Genomic DNA, 19,161 nt, shown 5'->3' with positions numbered 1-19,161 from the left:
AAAGAAAAGGATGTAATAGTGGATATGACGCGAAAAATACAGCAAGCCAAAGATAAGCTTGATGGTCTCAACACAACGTTTCAGTCGGAACTCGCGGATCAGTGCAAAGTACACAGACAACAGCATTCTGCTCGAATGGAATGTGTCAAGAAATTCCAAACAAATGCAGAAAATTCCAATATTCTAATGACTCGTTTTGACAAGCAATGTACGGATCGACAGCAATTTGTTATGAGAGAGAAAACGAAACAACAGTTATCAGGACATTACCGTCGTATGGATCAAAACACCAAGAGGCAGCCTAACACGTTTGACCTGAAACTCAACATAGTAACTGTTATTGACGAGATAATGAAGATGACAACCATTGGGAAAGTTGACGTGATATCGAAAATATCATCGACCTCACAGAATGCGGATTCACGTGTCGGTACATTGCTTGGGACTCTGATGTCAACACCTTCAGCTACAACATTTTCCGACTCTACTTCAGCCTCCGACCTTGTCGGATCTCCAACTCAAGGACCGGCAAAAGTGGATGTGTGGACTGGTTCCGTATCTTGTGTACTCTCGGTCGACTGTCGTTCACTGAAAGGAAAATCAAAACCTCATTTGACAGGAGGAATATTTACTGATAACGGTGAATTACTTGCCACAGATTGCTACAACTGCAGACTCGTGTTGTTTGATGACGAATATAGCTACAAGAGAGAATACAAATTTAAAGGAAACCCATATGATGTAACGCGTGGCCTTAATACTGATGAGATACTTGTTAGTATTGGAAACAGTGAATTTATAAAGTGTACACTACGGGAGGATCAGCTGACCGTAATGGAAACAATCAGCTGTACAGACTACGTCTATGAAATAGCAGTTCTCGGAGATAACATACTGGTTTGTACTGCTAATAGTGTGGAAGTAATGTCATCGGATGGAACAGTTAAAAAGTCAATACAGACTATTAGTGGATACCTCGCCCAGATTGCCGCATCTACATCTACGTCAACGTTTTACTACAGTGATGGTAATGACATCGTGTGTAGACGACTAGACAGCGACGTAGAAGACTACAGATACAGTGACCCTGGTCTGAGGGATCCTGTTGGTATCGGACTGGACCGTGATAACAATGTGTATGTGTGTGGACGTGACTCCGCCAATGTTTACATTGTTTCACCTGACGGGTCACGGGGGAAGGCACTAGTTCCCAGTCTCTCTAGTATCAGACGTCCATTCGGGATAATTGTCCATCCCACTAAACAGGAGTTCGTAGTCACATCATACGAGGGGGCTACTTCACTTGAGGTGTACAGATTCGGTGACAATGCCGGTGCTATTCAATGAACACATTGGTATCATTATAAGTGGTACTTGTTATTAAAAGGATATAAACGATCGAAATTACAGTTAAACACATCAAGCCTCTTGTTGTTAGACTTTTTCTTTAATGTTAAGACACACTAAACCATTAGAAATTTAATTTAGTAAACGAAATGTAGGGTATTTAGATGTCTATTACCTATTCATTAGATTTAATTTTTTAAATGATATCTTATTTTTCATTCGCTTTCATTTTATTAATTATCTTTTGTTTTAAAGCAAAAGACATCTTGTGATATTTAACGTCATGGCACATACTATTTGTCTGGTCTTTTCCTTACTTGATTAAGAATTGGTGCAATGTTTTGTTGAAATTGATTTCCAGCTTTTCCAAATTTATTTGGACATGTTAACCAATTCACATAGGGAATGAATTTTAACCTATCAAGAACAATCGTTGTGAGCTCAGAATGTATTAATTAAACAATTTTAGAAAATCAGTAAAAATCGGAGGAAAAGTCAAAGATTTTCTTATGAAGCTCCTGATTACGAGTAGTTCCAGTGGCCTTATGTTTCTATACTTTAAGCTCCATTGAAGTTCATGAACAATTCAAGTTGAAGTCAATGTTAGGTCAAGGATAATTCCTTTTAATTGCCCGTTTCCTGTTAGATCCTGTTAAAGTTATATTGTTAGTTACGGCGAAGTTAATAGTGATTCCCATAAGATACTGTCCAGTTTGAATTCGTTCTGATACAATTTCTTTGTAGATTCTATGAGTTACTGTGAGGTTCCTGTAAAGTCCTTTAATAGTTTCTATGTAGTTCAAGATTAAGCGATGTTTTGCCCAGCAGTAACTTTTGCGTGCATATGTTTCATATATGTGTGTCTTTTAACTTAAATGTTGATTTTCAAATGCTCTTTAAGTTCTTTCTATAATAGCAGTATACATTAAATCAATCCGATACATCAGTATACATCATCTTTTCACGAAATTTTCCCCATTTGCGAATGAGCAGAGCTATTTTAAGACTAAGATTGCTAGTGTAATACAAACGTTTGTATTATTTAAACTGAGCAGACGACAGTTGTTTTCAATATGTTATAAGTAGATATTAAAGAAATTCTAAATTTTACTTGATAAGAAAACAAAGACCAAAAGCGTAAAAAAATGTCTCATGTATTTGATTGGCTTCACAGAAGTTAAACGTAAAAAGAAGATCAATTAATGTATTTATATCAAGTAGGATGTGTACATCATGTGGAAATTGTGATGCTGAGGAAGATTATTATTTCATCATTAAGTATTATTTTTATTCAAATGAATTAAACAGATACTTGAAGCAAAATAATTTTTGTCATCCTAGTGTATTAAATCTTGTCTAATTCCTTAAAGTTAGCAATGTTGTATATGACTTGTTGCTCATTTTGGTCTTCCTGCTTTATTATTTTTAGACTAACAGACATGTTTGATAGAATACCTCTCATCAGCCCTCGTGTCTTACATCAGCCCTCGGGGCCTTCGGAGCCTCTGACTGACTGATATCAAGACTCTTCTTCTGAGAAGGTTTATGATATAAATCTGGTTATATCATAAAAAAGAAAAAAGACGGGAGAAATTGTCAATATTGTATCACTAGTTTGCACAAAATAAATTACATGCACTCCTATTTACAATCTTCGTCATTTTTTGTACCATTTTACGGAAGCCGGTACGGACCAACGAGAAAAATAGTCATGTCGTAATAACGCCTAAGCTATCTCGTATTAACGACTTAGCTGTGTCGCGAGAACGATTTACTATTCCCTAATAACGTCATAGATACATTTTTCATGTAAATAGCTAAGTCTTTATTACGAACTATCTAAGTCGCTATTACGAGATAGCTATATCGTTATTACGAGATAGCTATATCGTTATTACGAGATAGCTTTATCGTTATTACGAGATAGCTGTATCGTTATTACGAGATAGCTAAGTCATTATTACGAGATGACGAGATAGCTAAGTCGTCATTACATCACATTTTTCCCGGTGGTCAGTACCATTCCAGTATTACAGATTTTTAAAACAATTGCACTAAGTAAAACGTAAACCCTACTGGAAATAAACAGTGTAAAGAGTTCAATGACAAAATTTTACCGAATAGAACATTAATATATTCATAATATATAACTTTATTTATACAACAATTATGAAACAAGTTATTTCAACTTATATTAATCACTCTTGTAGACCCGGATGTTAGCACGCGGGGTTCTTAATGTGAGAGGAACCAGAGTAACCGGAGAAAACCCACGTGATCGGGAAGGTGACCCGATACCGTTTCACGTCCGATCCACTGCACCACCCGACCGCCATAGAACATTGCTTGTATTTGAACACTTCAAATGTCAGAAGAAAAAAAATCAACTTATTTAAAAATCTTAATGGTCTGCTAAACTATTAGAATATAAATTGTTTGGGTTTTAACCTCACTTAATATCTGTTCCGTGTAAGTTCAAATCAATGCTGTATAAATAATCGAATCTCGAGAATTTAACAGGATACAATGTTGTTTTTTATAACTGAAAAGTCAAGTTGATGTCATGGATCATGCAATGCAAAATCACCTCAATTTCCCCACTACCGTGACACTGAATATTCTTCTGAAACAATAGATTTTAAGATAATTTTGGTACATGCATATATATGTAACTCTTCCATTATGGAGGAATAAAGACATGAATGAATATAGAAAAAATAAACCATCAGAATTATTCGTTTTTAAATTTTTTTGTATAGATGACCCGTTGCTATCTACCTTATCAAGTTTTCGAAACATTTAAGCTATAGGCAAAGCAGGTATTGCACATCCTATTTATTTATTAGACTGATCGACCACGTCAAATAGTTGCTGACGTCATTGTTTTGATGTCACGCGATGCCTGCATAATAACTGTGTCATACAGAACCTCGCGTGCGATATTCATAAGCAGTATTTTGTATTTTGCAATCATGTTAGAAAATTTAACTTAAGACCACTCTTAATAATATCAGAAACCACTACAATAGATAAGTGAAACATCTTTTCTTAAAATGAACAGCAATCCTTTATTTCATTATTTCAATAAGATGAGTTCTTGAGGGGACTTGACTAGTTTTGCGGTAATCATTTCAGCTGTGTTTACACTGATCATGGACATGACTGTCTATATAGCTCTCAGTTTTATTTTCTCTGTCTAGTTAGATTTTACGCCAAGATTTTAAATTGCCTGTATGATAGGGATATAAAGAAAGTATGTTTCAAGAATGGTTATTGCTGTATTTCTGTCGAACAAATCCAAATCTGTTTCTTTTGATAAAAAAGAAACAATGAAAATGCGTATACTTTTAAGAAGAGATGGACGATGCTATACGGTCTGAAAGCTTGACAACAGGATTCCTTTTCCATCTTTGCGAAAAGTACCACACCTTTAGCCAACGCCAATGACCCGGAAAACGAGAAGCACGAGGATGAGTATACCTGTAAGCTTACACTGCTCTTAAATTTGGCGGTAAAGGACAAGAGGGGTTTTATTATCGAGTTTCGATAGCCCTTCTAGAACCCCGGGGGACCGAGGGCAAGAAGGGGTAGGGATACGGTTAGACCTAGTTCTAGCAGCCCGGAAAAAGCATACGAGGAGTAAGGAGTTGAGTGTTACCGGGGATGTGGGGTAGAGACATATGCGAGACGCTTCGCGGTAAGAGATGGGGTTATTTTACAGGAATTGACAGGAAAACAGATGTGAACAGGAATTGGAGTGTATATATGGAATGGGAAGGAGGGGATTTTGTTGGCGGAGATGAGTAGAAGGAAGAGAGAAGACAGATGTGTGGATGAGAAAGAGAGAAGAACGTAAGGATGAGGACTGCAAAGGGAGAGATATGAAGAAGGATTTAGATAAAGTGAAAAACAATTGCGTGACACGGGGCTAGGCTGAAGGAAACCGCATTGCGGGAATGAGGAAAGGAAGAAGTGGAATGGAGAGAAAGTTGAGAGAATGATCTGTGACTGGATGGCGAGGGACATAATTCGCTGGGTATGGGGAAGAACGGTGAAAAGTGGTTGAGTGGGAATAAGGATATGTTCACACGTTCTTTTAACTTCTTTACCTGAAGAAAAGTCATTACTTTTATCGGGTTGACGGTTCAAAATTTAGACGTATGCTCGTTGCATGAATATTGGCTCGCCTCTTTGGCTATGGCGATTGAGGTCAACATGACCGACTATTTTGGTTTTACTGTATATGTGATTTCTTAATTTATGATATATTTTGCGCCACACAATGGAACATAAAAACGACATAAAGGTATTTGTGACGTCATAGCTATAGCAGCACCGGAAACGCGAGATTACTCTTGGTACATAATAGGCTTACCGGGTTTTAGTCGTCGATTAAAAATGATTTTTTTGTTAAAAGAGACATGTAATGTGCCTCGGGAACACACATTTGTACCTGAATATTGTGATCATTTTGGTCTTCAAAGATCCTGAAGGACCCCAGTAGCACAGCCAAAAACTGTAGCTACATGTTTGTCTTGGATTTTTGTATCATTGTTATAGCAAAAGCTTTGATTTCTGAACCGAATACTTTGCAAGTTTGTTATAATACAAGTGTAACGGAGCTAGACAGGGTTGATCGTCAGCGACCAAGGAGCTCAATTGGTTTAGTGTCCGTCTAGAGTAGGAGGGTCGCGTGTTCGAACCCCAGTCTGGCCGTGGTTTCTTCCGCTCCTTTTACATTTGGTGCCTGCAGTGACAAACCCTTTTTTCAAATACAAGGTCAATACTTGACATGGGATACCCAATCCTGGGTTATAAATAGAAATGTATTAGGGTTCGAAGAATTTGTTAGAGGGAGGAATGTACTGGGACTAGACTGGGTCGATCGTCGACGACGACCAGGTAGCCTATTTGGTAGAGCTTCCGTCTAGATAGGAGGGTCCCGGGTTCAAACCTCGATCTGGCCGTTCCGCTCCTTTTACACAAGATACGGTAGACTTTTATTTAGCGTCACATGTTTAAAACTGTAATCATTAGCACTGAAGTGCTATTCTTGTGCCCAACATAAGTAACAATTAACAAGAATAAGCATGCATGATGTTATTAAAAAGCACATTAGTATTGTTTTTACAAAGTAAATAGCTAAGATTCATGTGTTCTTACTTTGCAAACCAGCAGCCACGTTAAACTGTATGGTGCACTGGCCATTGTAGATACATACACCATTTTACTATGCATATTATACCTTTGTCAGTATGCAGTTGTGGAAATTAGTTTTCCCTCTTACATTCTTGCTTCATTTTGTGATCTTCATCTTTGTTTCCTTGCTTGGAATGACATTTGTGTTCGTTTCTTATTCTCATTGTTTAATTATTTTGATTACATAATATACCACATTTTTCCCCTCTCTTTATTACTTTTTTTTCTGTCTCTTTTTCTTTCTTTCGTTTTCGTTGTCCTCCTCATTTTCTACCCTTCTTCTTTCTGTCAACTGTCACACCTAACTATTTTTTCCCCACGGCGACCTGTTCTTAACTGTTAGTAAAATTTTCTTTTGAGAAAATACTGTGAAGTTGACTTGTATGTTTAGGTCACCTGATCATAGGTCATGGTTTCCTATTTTCATCCGTCTTCACCTGTCGTCGTGCACTGTGCGCCATGCGTCGTACATCGTGAGTTAACTTTAATCTTGTGAGCACGATAACTTGAGTAAAAGTCAATGGATTTCAATAAATTTTGCTATGCTGCTTTATATCAATAGGAAATTTTAATTACTGTTGGTGCCTATGGGACTTAGGCTTGTGAGCACGAAAACTTTAGGAAATGGATTCGGTATTTTTTTCTTTTCTGCTCTATATTAATAAGATCTGGGACGAGGTTTGAAAGTGGTCTTGATCAACTGGCAGAGTTATATAAATATAAATATAATAAGTAGTGGAGCCTATGGAACTTGAGCTTGTGAGCACGATAACATTAGTAAAAAGTAAATTTGATCTCGGAAAAATTTGAAAATAGTCTTGATCAGACAGTTACTTGCAGAGTTATGGGACTTTGACATTTTTAATTACTATTGGAGCCAATGGGATTGAGTTTGTGAGCACGATAACTGTAGGAACATTTTGCTATTCTGCTTTATATCAATACTATCCCGGACGTGTTCAAAAATGAGCCGATCAGACAGGAGCTGGAAGAGTTCTGTGACTTTGAAATTTTAGTTACTCTTGGAGCATATGGGACTTGAGCTTGTGAGCACAATAACTTCAGTAAATGAGAATGAATTTCGATAAATTTTGCTTTGCTTCTTTATGTCAATAAGGTCTCGGACACGTTTGTAAATGGGCCCGACCAGACAGTAACTAACACTAGTTACTACAAATCGGAGAATACAAGATGGCCGATCATGGCCTCTGATTTGCTGAAACGAGATATTTTCAACTTTTCATGAGTATCTGCAGCAATTCACTTCTTTATTTGTACAAATATTCCTTATGAGGTTCCGAACAAGTGTTCTTACTTTTATGCCGATCAGAAAATCTGAGGTGGTCACACTGACCTCTCATTGACTGATATTTTGTTTTACTTCTCCTCAAGAAAGGCTACACCGATTGACTTCTACCTTAGTAGAGGTGTTCCTTATAAGATTTCGACCAAGTTTGTTATTTTTAAAACAGATTTCAAAATTCTAGATTCTAATTTACTATGGGCCTCTTGTTCATTAACAGACCGAAGAAGAAGAGATTGGTAGGGCTTTGTTGTCGTAAAAATAAGAAAGGAAACTACCTGCATTCATCAGAAGAAAACAAATTTGTCTGACGTTTTGTACTGCGAGCAAAACAGTCAACAAGACTTGGCCTTGTAGCCACGGTAAATATATATCGAAACATGTCATGTGCTGGTGATTAAGATAAGGTAAGCATATAAATAGCTGTCAACTGTAAGTGAGCTGTCAGTTAGCCATCAGCGGTAAGTAAGCTGTCGGCTGTAAGTAAGCCATCAGCTGTAAGTAAGTGATAAACTGTAAGTAGGTCGTTAGCGGTAAGGAAGTCATCAGGTCTAAGTAAGCCATCAGCTTTAAGTAAGCCGTCAGCTGTAAGTAAGACATCAACTGTAAGTAAGCCATCAGTTGTAAATAAGCCATTAGCTATAACTAGCCATCAACGGTTAGTAAGCCATCAGCTGTAAGTAAGTGATAAGCTGTAAGTAGGTCGTTAGCGGTAAGGAAGTCATCAGCTCTAAGTAAGCCATCAGCTTTAAGTAAACAGTCAGCTGTAAGTACATTGTAAGCCGTCAGCTGTAAGAATGTCATCAACTAAATAAGCCATCAGCTGTAAGTGAGTCATCAGCTGTAAGTAGGTCATCAGCTGTCAGTAAGTCATCAGCTGTCAGTAAGTCATCAACTAAGTAAGCCGTCGTTTGTAAGTAAGCCATCAGCTGTAAGTAAGCCATCAGCTGTAAGTAAGCCGTCGTTTGTAAGTAAGCCATCAGCTTTGAGTAAGCCATCAGCTGTAAGTAAGCCATCAGCTGTAAGTAAGCCGTCGTTTGTAAGTAAGCTGTAAGCTCTGAGTAATACATCAACCGTAAGTACGTCACCAGCTTTAAGTAAGTCATCAACGGGAATCACGAACAAGGCGCATCATTCGAGGTAAGCTAATGTGACGCCGACCTCCATGTTTGGATATTAACTCGCGTACACGAGAAAACTCATCAATTTAAGTTCTCAAATAAAGTTCAACAGAAATATGTGATTTTTTTTATTATTGTGAGAGAGAAATTAAGACAATTCTCTTTCATGGTGTAATTATTTTCAGTATCGTTGCAATTGACTTCAAGAAAACTCATCGAAAAAATGTACAAATGCATGGAATATAGAGTAAAATATGTTTGTGTCTTTTTCCTTACCACTTATTGCATCCCATCTTTATCAGAGATATAAAATGATAATTATATGATCATCGTAAACCTTAGCTACACAACATTGCATGGGCCTGTGTGATAATCCCTAGATTAAAAGTTAAAGCTGGTGTTCCGGAGAATACATTTTTACTTTTCACAATAAAAATTCATTTTTTATCAATTTATTTGTAATAAATCAATTGGAGTTGCATGTTGTCTTTTTGCTTATTTGATATTGGAGAATTTTGTAATTCAGAAAAAAAGCTTCGCATCAACTGTTCGTTTTGTCGATGTTAAACATGTCTCGTGTACGTGAGATGCTGATCTTGTATGTTACGATACATAACAGTTTATTAGCCTTTTATTGGATTTTTAGACTCTATGTTTATTAAACTAATGTATCTATAGTATATTAATTTCATTATGCCTGAATAAGCGAGATATTCTGATGTCAAAAACAAGGCTACGCAATAAAAAAATAAAAAAAAAGCTGTTACATTAGCTGTCAGATTTTTTTATAACACGTCGGAAACACAGACGTGGATGAATAATTAATATCTTTGCTTTGAAATCATTCCTGACAGTGAGCACGCCTCACATATTCTATGAACATGGCTTCACAAAATGCACTTACACTGTTTATACGTGGTCTTTAATCGTGTATTTTAGACCTTGTCAATGCGGCAATCTGAAATAGGTGCTTAGCGTCTCTTTTATATCACAACGTTTTATCATCAAAAAGAATATTCGACACGCAAGATTTAAACTTCAAATTGGAAGAAAATTTCAAATGAACAAATATCTTGAATGCATAGGAATAAGATACTTGTAGTAACCTTTATGTTATTAATTCATCAGGTAACGTGTAACCCATATATTTCAGAGTTATCTCCCTTTGTGATCTTTGAACTCGGAAATACCTAGATCATTACCAGGAACTAAACAGCCGTCGCCAAATCAACATTTACTAAGGTAAACATTTGAGAAAATATGTAGTTTATAACGAAACTTTTGTATTTTATTATTCACCTTTAGTATTCTTTAAGTATTTAGATAAACATAACCCTCTCAACGTCTCCTGTCAGAGTGAGAAAAACTTAGAATGTTGTAACGACAAGACAGTACAGTGAAATGTATATTATAGATGGATACAACGCGGAAGTACCCCGAAATTACCTTATAAAACTTGAACGTAACACATACATGGAAATAACCATTTCGATAACTGTTTTATTAACAACTTTATTAATCGATGTTGCTAATTATCTACATATTGTTTCAACATTTCCTACATATTGTTAAACTTCGTCTTACATATTTAGGAAGTTTTCCCAGAGTTGCTTGCTGTAGCTATGACCTTCTATTCGTAGTCTAAAGACATGCTTGATCACTAGCGTATGTATTCGGAATACCTCGGCAATACTTCCTCCCAACGCTTGTGACCAGGTAAGACATTATTCATTACTGCATACTTCCCACCTCTCACAATGGAAAAGTGTGGGCAATAAATCACTTGCTACCACAGTCCACTGCACACATAATCCCCTTTCAAGGCCAATCATGATTACATGACCATGAAAGGGGGTGTGCCCAGTGGACTGTGGCCACAAATGCTGTAAGAAAGGGGAGATAATCAATCAGTGAGTAACGATGAAGTCAATACAGTAGAGGATACACTTAGTTGACACATTTCAAATAAGGGGAAAAAATGAAAGTTAAAAATGGTAATTTCATGATTGAAAAACACAAACAGATTTCCTTATCACGTGAGAGGATAAGCATTTCCCGGAAAAGTTTATAATCTTAAGGAGCTGTTCCTTTATACAAAATTGCACATTCAAATATACCATTCATTGAAAGAACTGGAATTCCTTAGGGATTGATAAACCCTTACATTGTATATATGAAAATGGTTTCAATATCCTGTACCTTTGCCACATCTTGAAAATTAAACTGAAAATGTAGTCAGAAATTCAACATTGTTTCCCGTATTTTGAACAGACACTCCTTACCTTCCCTGACACTGGACCTGGATAGTAATCCAAAAACACTTGTATCCATTATGAAGGATACACTCAGACTGGGCTATTGAGAATCTTACCTGGTTATGATTAGTACTCACTCACATAGGTACATGTAAATTATCTGCAGTGTAGGGTAGGTAAAAGGATTGTCCAGGTGAACATTTTTTACTCAACTTTTCTGTTTTGTTCCAGTTGGGAAGCATGCAGTAAGCCAGTTATTGCATGACTTCTCGTCACTCGGGACTTATTACACCCTCGCTTCGCTCGGGTGTAATAAATCCCTTGTTACTCGAAAACCATGCAATAACCTTTACTTGTTATACGTGCCGGGTCTATTTATGTGTTACTACACATGCGCGGTATGCGCTGCTCATTCATTGAACTGTGTAATGCCTCACTGCACACGGTAGTTGATTACAGGTAGACTGGCAAGACGTATAGGTAATTTGATAGCATCGTAAACATGTTATTTTTGTAAGGTATGAATAGAAAAACGTTCCAACATGCGAATTTATGATAAAGCAAGATATGCTTCAATTCAAAGGAATATCTTGAATGAATAAAAGAAAGTTAGACACTTAATCAAACATTTCGTAAAAATCTACGCTGGAGTATATTCTGTATGCTTTGTACTTTGTTACAGGCTCGAAGTAAAACACATGGAAGTGATAAAAATTTAATGAAATTAACAGCTGCAATTTAACTCGACATCCGAGATAAAACCTTTTCTACAGTAAGGTTAATGCCACTTTAAAAAGTCATGTGCTACCAATAAATTTCCAGAACAATTCAGGCACTACACCGCCAGATAACAACAACAGTAATCAATGTAAACATTATGAGGTTAATAACGAACCTTTGATATTGCATTATTTATATTTATTATTTGAAAGCATTCATATCAACATCGTCAATTTAAACGTCCAACGTAAATATACAAAAACGAAGAGCGTTATCATGATTTTTGAAAAGCCAAATGAAATGTATTTAGGTAGGCTGAAACAAAGCGTAAGTACATCCGATATTACATGATAAAACTTTGAAATAACGATGTTTGACAACTCTTTCAGTGTTGGGACTCTTCTCAGTTATGCTTGCTGTATCCCATGACCTTCAACTTATATGTCTGATCACAGGCGCTTGTATTAGGAATTTATTATTCCTCGACACTACTCCACTCACTCCTACCGTTTATATAGTTATATAACTGCTACATCTGTCCATTTAACAAATTTAAGGACCCTTCAAATGTACTTAAGATCAAAAGAATCAACAAAAGGGGAATTGAATACACTGTAATAAAACAATAGTTTTAAATAATATTATTCGTTAGAAAATTTAATCTCTTTGCTTTTAATTGCGGAATATCAAACTTAAATTTTACATCAAAATCGCGATTGGAATAAATCAGGACATATTTATAACATTAAACATTGTACGAGTTGCCTCCCATGGAACCTTCCTCACTTTATTCCAATCGATTGGGCTTGTTTCAATTTTACTAAAATAAAGTAGCAATACTCATTGTTTCCAAATCTTACTAGTATCAACAAAATGACAAGTGAGATATGCGTTATCCTAATTGCAAATTAACATGTTATCAAACGTTAATATTACCTGTGTTTAATTTAAACCAAATTATCTGGAATTATTTTATGCTAATTTACATTAAATGTTGAGTGTTTCATGAAAATCTAGAGGTAGATTATTCTAACCAATTACAGGGATCAAGGGAGGGTGTATTTGTATTTATATATGATGGTCCCGAGGGGGCAATACAGCCTGACAAAAAAAGAAGCACTTCTCGTTAGAAGTCAATGCTATTTGAATATGACATTAACATGACGAAACAATTGCAATAATTGTAATATTGGTTAAATTGGTGTTTCTCATAATGGAACTATTCCACAATTTGGAAGGTCTCGGTCAGGGAAATTTAAACATATCAAATTGTGAAATTAAGTTGATCTTTCTCCTAAACGAATATTATTTTCTGTCCATCATTTTTAAGCACGACTGCAAAGATGCTACATTTACTTTCAACATGTCAAGGTCGTCAATTTCAAGGTGAAGGTCAAGGATATGAAACACTTTTGGGATCCCTTTGGCCTGTCTACTAAACAATTATTCTTATTATTTAACACTACTTTCAAGGTGATGGTCAAGTATATTAAAACATTTCAATTTTTGTGACCTCGTTGACCTGTCTACTAAATGCTAATCGTCTGTTATCTATTATGAAATAGAATTGCGTTACGTTTCATGTACAAACACAATTGCATGGCTAGAACTTTCGAGATCAAGGTCGTGGAATAATTTTGAAGCACAACTGCTTCTTTTACTTTTCAAATGTCAAGGTCATCACTTTCAAGGTGAAAGTCAAGGATATTAAAACATTTCAATTTTTGTGATCCCGTTGACCTGTCTACTAAACGCTAATTATCTTGTAATCCGTTATTAAATAGAATTGCTTTACGACCATATACAAACAAAATTGCATGGTCATAACTTTCAGGAGCAAAGTCGTAGATATCACAAAAAGGAAAAGAAAAAAATCCGGATAAGTTTACGGTAAAGAGTTTGGTTTAACATCGTTTACTACACTAGTTTACCATGTTCACATACATGTACTTCTTAACACACCCGCTGATTAAAATGATCACCGATCCACTAAATTGGGGTTTTATATATATAGAGTTATTGACCAGGTAGCTCAGTCGGTTAGATCAACAGTATAGACATTTGAGGTCGTAGCTCAGTCGGTTAGAGCAACAGTATAGACATTTGAGGTCGTAGCTCAGTCGGGTAGAGCAATAGTATAGACATTTTAGGTCGTAGCTCAGTCGGTTAGAGCAACAGTATAGACATTTGAGGTCGTAGCTCAGTCGGTTAGAGCAACAGTATAGACATTTGAGGTCGTAGCTCAGTCGGTTAGAGCAACAGTATAGACATTTGAGGTCGTAGCTCAGTCGGTTAGAGCAACAGTATAGACATTTGAGGTCGTAGCTCAGTCGGTTAGAGCAACAGTATAGACATTTGAGGTCGTAGCTCAGTCGGTTAGAGCAACAGTATAGACATTTGAGGTCGTAGCTCAGTCGGGTAGAGCAACAGTATAGACATTTGAGGTCGTAGCTCAGTCGGTTAGAGCAACAGTATAGACATTTCAGGTCGANGCGACACCATCTGGAATGTAAGAAGTCTCCACGCTCTATTTGAATGCGGTTCGATCATACTCGTCTCTTACTTCTCTATGGGTAGTTAAGCCGGTTCTCTAACCACTACAATTACTGATTTGTGGAATATTCATAACTTCATTATGCCGGTTATCATAAGTTTCATTAATACCCCCAATAACTATTATTGTTGCATTTGTTAAAATTAGCGATACAGTATCACTAAATTATAACGTATGCTTACCTGTGAGTTATTTGTCTTTCTGGAGCTAATAACAATCAGGTGTGAATTTAATAGGCATATTTCTCCAGTGGTCATTCAGTCATTGTGGTCGTAGCTCAGTCGTTAAAGCAACAGTACAGACATTCGTGGTCGTAGCTCAGTCGGTAAGAGTAACAGTATAGACATTTATGATCGTAGCTCAGTCGGTTCGAGCAACAGTATAGACATTTGAGGTCAAAACTCAGCTTATTTCAATGGCAGTTCGCTGGTATATCACGTTGTCTTAACCTAGGGATCTAGAGGGAGTGTCACATTTTTTAATCATATTAGAATATTCCAATCATTAAGCAGACCGACTTTATTCACGTTGATATTTTGGATGTACTTGTTCAAATCTGAAGTGTGAACATTTTATATTTTACAGCAATTACCCGATTAAGTTCCAACATGGCCGAAGCCTACCCTTCACCAGAATACAAGTGTTTGTTGTGCATGAAGCCGTACAACCAGCCGAGGGAGCTACCGTGTAACCACACATTCTGCTGCCCGTGTCTGACGTCATATATCGATAAAGAACATAGGACGGCAGATGAGGACCGTCACTACTTTCCATGTCCAGTCTGTGACAAACCAACTAGCCCACGTGACGTCAACACGGATGTAGACGCCTGGGGGACCTCGTTTCCGATAAACAATCTCTTTATCAACCAGACAACAAAGTCGTCAGATGACCAGAACTGTGAGGCGTGTCGAAGGATAGGAGAATCCAACCATGCTGTTGTCTGGTGCACTGGCTGCACTGAGATGCTCTGTAGAGAGTGCAGAAGTTTTCACGAACGAAACAAAATGACAGCAAAACATCGACTTGTTCCCAACAAAGATCGAGGATTTTGTGATACAACGGTAAACGAAAACTGTCCTAACCACGAAGGACATCCGTTGGAGGTTTACTGTCTTGATCACAGCTCTATGTGTTGTTGTATATGTGTTGCCATTTCACACAAAAACTGCAACCATATCAAACCAATAGATGATGTGATCAAGGCAACCTTTACTGGGCAACCTTCACTCGAGACAGCATGGAAAATTATCAAAGACAAGGCAACGACGATGTTAGAGGACGATGAGTCTGGGATGACCTTACTGAATACCAAAGAAAAGGATGTAATAGTGGATATGACGCGAAAAATACAGCAAGCCAAAGATAAGCTTGATGGTCTCAACACAACGTTTCAGTCGGAACTCGCGGATCAGTGCAAAGTACACAGACAACAGCATTCTGCTCGAATGGAATGTGTCAAGAAATTCCAAACAAATGCAGAAAATTCCAATATTCTAATGACTCGTTTTGACAAGCAATGTACGGATCGACAGCGATTTGTTATGAGAGAGAAAACGAAACAACAGTTATCAGGACATTACCGTCGTATGGATCAAAACACCAAGAGGCAGCCTAACACGTTTGACCTGAAACTCAACATAGTAACTGTTATTGACGAGATAATGAAGATGACAACTATTGGGAAAGTTGACGTGATATCGAAAATATCATCGACCTCACAGAATGCGGATTCACGTGTCGGTACATTGCTCGGGACTCTGATGTCAACACCTTCAGCTACAACATTTTCCGACTCTACTTCAGCCTCCGACCTTGTCGGATCTCCAACTCAAGGACCGGCCACAGTGGATGTGTGGACTGGTTCCGTATCTTGTGTATTCTCGGTCGACAGACGTTCACTGGAAGGAGAAGAAACGTCCTACTTTACAGGAGGAATGTTTACTGATAACGATGAATTACTTGTCACAGATCTCAACAACTGCAGACTCGTGTTGTTTGATGACAAGTATCGCTACAAGAGAGAATACAAAGTTAAAGGAAACCCATTAGATGTAACGCGTGGCCTTAATACTGATGAGATACTTGTTAGTATCGTAAAAAGTGGGTTTATGAGATGTACACTACGGGAGGATCAGCTGACCGTAATGGAAACAATCAGCTGTACAATCTACGTCTATGGAATAGCAGTTCTCGGAGATAACATACTGGTTTGTACTGATCGTAGTGTGGAAGTAATGTCAGCGGATGGAAGAGTAAAAAAGTCAATACAGAAGGAGTTTGAATACGCCACACACATTGCCGCATCTACATCTACGTCAACGTTTTACTGCAGAGATGGTAATGACATCGTGTGTAGACGACTAGACAGCGACGTAGAAGACTACAGATACAGTGACCCTGGTCTGAGGAGTCCTATTGGTATCGGACTGGACCGTGATAACAATGTGTATGTGTGTGGACATGACTCCGGCAATGTTTACATTGTTTCACCTGACGGGTCACGGGGAAAGGTACTAGTTCCCCGTCTATCTAGTATCACCAGTCCATACGGGATAATTGTTCATCCCACCAAACAGGAGTTCGTAGTCACATCAAACGAGGGGGCTACTTCACTTGAGGTGTACAGATTTAGTGACAATGACGGTGTCATTCAATGAACACATTGGTATCATTCTAGCTGGTACGCGTTTGTTGTTACAAGGATAACAACGACCTTAAATGACAGACCGTGTTAGTTCCTTTGAAGTCATTTAATCATTCTTGTTAGATCATGAGATGTTCCCTAAATGATCTTTTGAAGTTCCTGAAAAAAATCATCTTAACTTCATGAAAAGTTCATGTAGCCTTTCTGAAAAGTTCTTGTAAGTTTCAGTGATGTTCCTGAAAAGTTCATGTAGCCTTTCTGAAAAGTTCTTGTAAATTCCAGTGATGTTCCTGAAAAGTTCATGAATATTTTCTGCGTTCTTTCTGTGAAGGAATTACCTATTCCTGGGGTTCAGAGAGCGAAAGTGAGCATAACCCTTGGAGTATCGAGCCCTCGAGGAAACAAATATCGGTCTTCACATATCCACATGTTTTAAGATGTGAAACATGCTAGAAATATGAAAAGACATCTTTATAGTGAGGTTAGCAATAGATGACTATCCGTCTGGTCGCTACAATGCCCATCAACTGTATCACAACGGTAAATGTATTGCTACTCGGAGTAAAGAAGAGCACTTTTAATAATTTTGTTTATTATGAAGTAGGAAGGTTACCATTGTCTGTGTGTAGAATACTGAAAATTATTCAATATTGGTTAAAATTAAAAACTTCGAATAATCGCATTTCAAAAACATGTTACGAGGAATGAATTTCGTCTAATGATAATTGGATTTTAGATATCCGCACTGAACTAAACAAAATGGGATTAACTTACCTTTGGGAGAATGTTAGCAATGATAAAAATATATATACAATCATTGAGCAAAGACATTTCGATATTTACCGACAGGAAATATTAACAAATATAAAAACAACTCTGAAAGGTTTCCTTTATTGATAGTTAATTTTTTTTCTGCAGCCATAATTAAGAAAATCAATTAAAAACTCATATAAAAAGACTATAGCTCGATTTAGACTGAGCTCGCTTAATTTAAATATTGAACAGGGAAGATATAGAAACCTTCATAAAGATCAAAGATTTTGTAACCAATGTAATTCAAATGACATTGAAGATGAATTTCATTCTATATTAAAGTGTAGCGTTAATAACGACTTAAGACGCGCGTTTATTAAGCCTTATTATTTCAAACGATCATCGTATTTTCTATGTTGTAATCTGGAAGTTAATATCACTGTCACTAACGTCGGGTTATCATCGTAATTACTACACTATGGCAGTGTATTTTATTGTTCTTTGCTGTTCAACTAGATTGTATTTATTCGTGACATACGATTCGTCTGTGAGAAACAATGTATGTAACTGTATTAAAACTTTTTTATCATTACCTATAACGTACGGCATTGAAGGATATCATAATATTATTATCATTGTAATATACTATGTTGTTATGATATCACTGTATCATATAATCATACCCTACGGTTTTGGTGTATTCAAGTGTAATATGCTGTCTCTTATCATGTATGTCATTCCAANTTTTATGATGTATGTCATTCCAATGGAATGTGTTGTCCCTTATGATGATTGTCATTCCAGTGTAATATGATGTATCTTATGATGTATGTCATTCTAGTGTAATATGCTGTCCCTTATGATGTATGTCATTCCAGTGGAATTTGCTGTATGTCATTCCAGTGTAATATACTGTCTCTTATGATGTATGTCATTCCAGTGAAATATGCTGTCTCTTATGATGTATGTCATTCCAGTGGAATTTGCTGTCTCTTATTATGTATGTCGTTCCAGTGGAATATGCTGTCTCTTATGATTTATGTCATTCCAGTGTAATATGCTGTCTCTTATGATGTATGTCATTCCAGTGGAATATGATGTCTCTTATGATGTATGTCATTCCAGTGTAATATGCTGTCTCTGATGATGTATGTCATTCTAGTGTAATATGCTGTCCCTTATGATGTATGTCGTTCCAGTGGAATATGCTGTCTCTTATGCTGTCTCTTATGATGTATGTCATTCCAGTGTAATATGCTGTC

At 36.9% G+C, this 19,161-nt stretch overlaps 1 protein-coding gene across 5 annotated transcripts in view; it reads left to right on the top strand.

Moving 5' to 3' along the window:
* The window catches only part of LOC110454213, a 22,246-nt gene extending 4,199 nt beyond the window's left edge, over positions 1-18,047 (top strand). For 2 of the 5 annotated variants that reach the window (XM_021503599.1, XM_021503603.1), the window contains exon 2: positions 15,085-18,047. In XM_021503599.1, coding sequence (XP_021359274.1) covers positions 15,108-17,159 — 2,052 coding nt within the window. In that variant the 5' untranslated portion in view covers positions 15,085-15,107 and the 3' untranslated portion in view covers positions 17,160-18,047. Of the gene's footprint in view, positions 1-10,142; positions 10,213-10,562; positions 10,687-15,084 lie in introns of those variants that run through there. The other 3 variants (XM_021503600.1, XM_021503601.1, XM_021503602.1) reach the window with 3 other exon arrangements.
* Positions 18,048-19,161: the final 1,114 nt, after the last annotated feature.

Source organism: Mizuhopecten yessoensis, unplaced genomic scaffold (assembly GCF_002113885.1).
Source record: "Mizuhopecten yessoensis strain PY_sf001 unplaced genomic scaffold, ASM211388v2 scaffold7725, whole genome shotgun sequence".
Lineage (NCBI taxonomy): Eukaryota > Metazoa > Mollusca > Bivalvia > Pectinida > Pectinidae > Mizuhopecten > Mizuhopecten yessoensis.
Note: the sequence above shows the minus strand (reverse complement) of the source record. Positions and strands in the feature narration are given on the sequence as shown.